Here is a 5765-nt window from a genome sequence, read left to right as displayed (position 1 = left end):
GCGGTCACGACCGCCTGGATCCAGCCATGTGTCACCTCCCTGCTGTTGGCAACCAGCCAGGAGGGACATGGGTCCAGAATGCAGGTGGAGGCACTTACAGCTCCAATGGCCTTGTCCACATCCCCAGAGGCAACATCCTGGAACTCAACCCAGAGATGATTTGCCAAGTAATCCTCCTGTGTCTCGGCTGGATCTACTGCGGTGGAGTCCAAGTCCGACCGAAACCGAGCTACTTTGTCCGCCAAGAACTGAGCATAGTCCTCAGCCCTACCCTGCAAGGGGTCTCCCGCATCCCTCCTATTAAGGAGGGAGCGGGTTATCCTAAACAGGGCGGCTGGGCATGACTCGGCGGACGCTACCAAGGCGGAGATGTGTGATCTTTTGGCAGCTCTTAATGCCCGGACGTAGTCCTTGGTGCAGGTAGTCAGAAGTGCTCGGTTCGCCTCGGACTTATCGGACCTCCACAGGTGCTCTAGGTGTCTCCTCCGGCGTTTCTTCTCCCGGAGCTCCTCGGTGAACCAAGGAGGTCTCCGGGATCCACTGACCCGAAGGGGCCGTAGTGGTGCAATCCGATCAGGCCTGGGGGTAAAGATTATAATTCACCCCCACCCGAATGCTGAATGAATGTTGCTTATTTTTTTAATTACATGTTATGTTATATGTCATTGTATGTATCCCCTCCCATATAAGTTGTTAGCCGCCCTGAGTCCCCTCAGGGAAAAGGGCGGCCTATAAATAAACTTATTCTAATTCTATTCTAATTCTAAATGTAACACTGGGCTGGGCTGTGTTTTAAAAAGACATCGCGGGCTCCGGAGGAAGCCGGGGGGGATCAAAAGGGCCAAGTAGGAATCTGATAGAAGAGAATAATTTTAGTTCAGGGTTGAACTGTGGGGGTCTTGGAGCTTTCTGGCCTTGGGGCTTTTCTGCGCTGATGAAGTTACCTAGTTTGGTAATGAAACATCCAGGTTCACAGAGCACCAAGGAGCCCCCAGATCCGAATCCAGCATCTCCAGCCCCAGGTGGGGTCTCGGTCCGGGTGGCGCCAAGCTCTGCTTCTTCCCCTCTTCCTCCCTTCTCCAGAGCCACTGCAGTGCCAGCGGAGATCCGGGCGAGTACAACCTGCGTTCTCGCACAGTGTTGTGTGGCACATGTGGGCAGCCGGCAGAGAAGTCATCCGGGGGAACGAATGTGGGCACCAGCACCATGTCCACCGGCTCCTCCTCCTCCAGCTTGACCATCACGCGCAGCTACCGCAGTGGAGGCACCAACCTCGGGGAGAGCCTCCTGCCCCGCACCTACATCCTGGGCAGCTCCACCCCACGCCAGCAGGTCAGTCTGGGGGCGCCCCAGCGGGCATGTGTGATCCTGGGCCGGAGGAGGAGGGGGCTTTGTGGTGGGAGGCCTCCGATTCTGAGTGCCCCCCTTCCTCCCCTTGCGGGGAAGCTCCTGAGACCGATCACTGTGCACTGTCAGTCCTTCCAGGGAGGCAGAGAGATGGCTGTGGGCATCCCAGGGCTCTGTGCCACATGGGGCTCCTCAGCCAGGGCATGTGGGGAAGGCCGGGATGGTCCCCACTGAACAGCAGGCGTGGGGTGGGCTGAAAACCCTGACAGGCTGCATTCTCACATGAGAACGGTCAACTCCAGTTGGCTTTGTGCCCTGGCTTAGCGTATGCGTTGTCTGGCATGGAATTCGGTCTCTGGCTTGAACAGGGGTTGGACTAGAAGACCTCTGAGCTCCCTTCCAGACCGAGTCCCCAAACCATGCGAACGCAAGGAGGCACCCGTGTGCTCCCAACCCCCCCAATGCAATGTGTGCGTGGCCGCCGCGCATATGTAGCCCCGCGCATACATGCCCACATCTCCTGCACATGACATGTGGCCCCCGCATGTGCCCCCCTTCTGCATGTGCCCTCCCCCCCCCTCTGCGCATTCACGGCAGAACCCGAAGAGCCGCTGGCCTGCTGGAAGCGCATGCACAAGCGTGGCGGAGCTGAGCTGGGGCTTGGCCACAAGAGGGCGCCGCATGCCACAGGTTAGCCTTCAGGGGCCTAAAGCAGGAGGACAGCCGTGTGTGTGTGCATGTGTGTGCATGTAGTGGGCGGAGCCAGTCTGGGCAGCCAGCCCACCGCCCACAGACCCCCACCCGCCCCTCCGCCAAACAAACGGAAGTGGCCTCGGCTGGGGCTGCTCAGTGGCTGCACTGGGGGGGGGGGCTGTCAAAGACCCCCCTGAGGTGGGAGACTTTTTATGCAGGAAACTTTTCCGTTTGGAAAATGGTCTCGGCTATTGTCTCCCCGGAGGTTTGGTCACACAGAGGCAGCCTTAGCTGGGGAAGGGCCTGTTCTTCCCCTGGGCAGGCAGGTCCACGTGTCCCTCCCCATAAGCCTTTTGGACTGGCAGCCACGCCTGCCTCTCCCACAACTCCCTTGCTGGCATTTTGAGGGAGGCCCGGTTCTGGATCGGCCCTGAACCTAGAATGAGGGAGAAATGTCCTGATTGCGAGAACAATTCCTCCGTGCTTCGTCCCTGGAGGCTCTTAAGTAGCGATCGGAGGGCCATTTGCGTGGAACGGAAGAGGGTCTCTTGCTTGGGGAGGGGGCTGGGCTAGATGACCTCTGAGGTCCCTTCTGACTCTATGTCAGTCTTCTCTCTCTCTCTCCCCTCTTAGGGTCCTTCAAACTGCAGCATCATGTAATCGTCCGACGTTCCCGACATGCACTCAAATCTGCTTTATGGAGCTCTCTGTCCTTTACGTGCTCAGAAGAAGAGGAAACCATTTTTAAAAGAAGTTATTTTCTATGCAAGAATTTATACTTTATTACATATCTATATCTATATCTATATCTCTATATAAATACGCTAAAGATGCTTCAGGTTTTTTAAGGGGGTGGGGGGGGTCTTTTTTCTATCTCAAAGGTTTAAAAGGAAGTTTAAAACCTGCCAAAGAGGTGAATCTATTACTGCCAAAAAGGAAAAAAGTCCTAGAATTGCCATATGTTTCTTCTAGTAAGGGGGAGCCTGCAAAAGGACAGGATCCGTTTAAGTGTGCTTGAATACCAAAGTTTTCTTTGAAAAACGAATCAAAAATCACAAAGTTTTTTCCTCCTGAATACCAAGTTTCTTTGAAAAACGAATCAAAAATCACAAAGTTTTTCTCCTCCTTCTGGGCCACCGTTTGTCAACTTCACCAACTTTAAGAGGGGGGGACTTCAACTCCCAAGAATTCCCCAGCCAGTCCCCCCATCCCCATCTTAAAGTTGGTGGGATTGTGAAACTCTCTTCCAGGGAAATCTCTTTAAATTTGTTGCACTTAACCTTCTCCCTGTGGGGGGTGGGTGTTGACCACTAACTAACCATGGTTAACTTCTGCCTTGCTTCCCAGCGATTCGTGCCCTTGAGCAAAAGAGTCCAACTCTTTTGAAGAATCTACAAGCCAAGAGTTGACCTTCGTTTACATTTTGAAAATGGGAGGGAGACCTTCAGACGGAACCCGTTTTGGGTTGCAATGATACTTGAGGGATGCCCCCTGTTGAACCCAGGGTCCTCAGCCCTGGCAGGTTTAAGGCGGAGGAACTTCAACTCCCAGAATTCCCCAGCCAGGATGGGGGACTCCGGGGAGTCGAGTTTTAAAATTGCCACGTTTGAGAAACGTGAATTTAACCTCGTGTCCTCAGTCCCCTCCGGCCCAAATCAGGTTGTTTAATACCTGCATTAAACCACTTTAGGAGGTGGACATTCAGGGATTCTCCAATTAAAATTAAAATCGTGTCAGCGGCCTTCGATACCATCGACCATGGTATCCTTCTGCGACGGCTGAAGGAGGTGGGAGTGGGAGACACCGTTCTACGGTGGTTTTCCTCTTACCTCTCCGACGGGTCACAGTCGGTGTTGGTTGGGGGGCAGAGGTCGACCCCTAGGCCCCTTAAATTATGGGGTGCCGCAGGGGTCGGTCTTGTCCCTCCTCCTATTTAATATCTACATGAAGCCACTGGGTGACATCATTCGTCGGCATGGGATTAAATACCACCAGTACACGGACGACACACAGTTGTATCTTTCCGCCCCGTGCCAACTCAGCGTAGCGGTGGAAGTGATGTGCCAGTGCCTGGAAGCTGTTAGGGTCTGGATGGGAGTGAACAAACTCGCACTCAATCCTGACAAGACCGAGTGGCTGTGGATGTTGCCCCCTAAGGACAGCCCAGGTAGTCCATCCCTAAGCCTAGGGGGAGAAAATTTGCTCCCCTCAGAGAGGGTCCGCAACTTAGGGGTCCTCCTGGATCCGCAGCTGACGTTAGAACATCACCTGTCGGCTATGACCAGGGGGGCCTTCGCCCAGGTTCGCCTGGTGCACCAATTGCGGCCCTATTTGGATCGGGAGGCACTTCAAACGGTCACTCACGCCCTCGTCACCTCAAGACTTGACTACTGTAATGCGCTCTACATGGGGCTGCCCCTGAAGAGTGTTCGGAGACTACAATTAGTCCAGAATGCAGCTGCGTGAGCGATACTGGGTGTACCAAGATACACCCACACTACACCTATCCTCCGTGAGCTGCACTGGCTCCCTATCGGTCTCCGAGCACGATTCAAGGTGCTGGTTATTACTTTTAAAGCCCTACATGGCCTAGGACCCGGATATCTGCGAGACCGTCTTCTGCCGCATACCTCCCAACGGCCGATAAGATCGCACAGGGTGGGCCTTCTCCAGGTGCCGTCAGCCAGACAATGTCGGCTGGCGGCTCCCCGGGGGAGGGCCTTCTCTGTAGCTGCCCCGACCCTATGGAATGAACTACCCCCAGAGATCCGGACCCTCCCCACTCTCACGGCCTTCCGAAAGGCTGTCAAAACCTGGCTATTCCGGCAGGCCTGGGGCTGTTGACCTCTTGCCCGAGGTCCAGCCCCCATTAGACTGGGTGCATGATGTGGTTTTTTAAATTTGTTTTCCTCCGTTTTTTTTAACTCTTCACTTTTTAAAATTTATTTTCTGTAAGCTGCCCGGAGTCCTTCGGGATTGGGCGGCCTATAAATTTAGCAAATCAAATCAAATCAAATCAATTGTCCTCTGTTCAAAAAACCCAGATGTTTCAGGAATCCCCCTCCCTCTGGGTCCATTGAGGATGACGTCCTACTTCTTAAATGAAGTTTGATTTCACTCCCCCTGCAGAAAAGCTGGTCCGTTGTCCAAATCCATCCACCTGATGGGAAATTAAGCGGACAGCCCCTCTTCTGCTTCAAGGAATAACGTTGAGTAGAGACGTTTCCCTTTGGAAGAAGAGAAGCTGCCTTAGAGGGTTTGCTTCAGCAGCCATGCTGACCTCTCCGCCCGGCCACCCCTTGCCCAGCCCTACGCATGGCACACGGTGCCTGAGCCTGTCTAGAGGGCCTTGCCAAGGGGTGGGGTGTAGAAGTGGGCTCCCTGCGTCTGTCAGGGGAACGCCTGGGCTTCAGGCCGCCTTCCAGGGCGCAGGAATGGTGAGGATAGACGTGGGAAAAGTGCCCTCAACTGCCTGCTGTGGGATCGGCTGTTTCTAGTCAAGGGGGGAAATGTGGGTCTTTGAGGCAGAGCGGATGCCTTTTGGCCAGGGGAGGGGGAGGGGCCAGCTGTGCTTTCCAAAGTGCCTCCCACGCTCTGCTCCACCAGGAGGACAGGACCATGTCTTCTCCTGGGCTTGGAGCAGAGATCTGCAGCCTCGTGTGGTGCCTTGAGGTCTGCTTAAGTTTGGGAAACGTAGTTCTTGTATGCGGTTTGGGACTGGAAGC

At 54.6% G+C, this 5765-nt stretch overlaps 1 protein-coding gene across 1 annotated transcript; it reads left to right on the top strand.

Moving 5' to 3' along the window:
• Positions 1-948: 948 nt before the first annotated feature.
• Positions 949-2746, top strand: LOC116523306 (prelamin-A/C-like; the record flags this gene model as incomplete). The annotated part of the gene is made up of 2 exons (XM_032238410.1): positions 949-1332; positions 2674-2746. Coding segments are annotated over 2 exons (411 nt in total), but the record flags the coding sequence as incomplete, so codon positions are not given.
• Positions 2747-5765: the final 3019 nt, after the last annotated feature.

This window comes from Thamnophis elegans, unplaced genomic scaffold (assembly GCF_009769535.1).
Source record: "Thamnophis elegans isolate rThaEle1 unplaced genomic scaffold, rThaEle1.pri scaffold_162_arrow_ctg1, whole genome shotgun sequence".
Lineage (NCBI taxonomy): Eukaryota > Metazoa > Chordata > Lepidosauria > Squamata > Colubridae > Thamnophis > Thamnophis elegans.
This window is presented reverse-complemented; position numbering and strand designations above follow the sequence as displayed.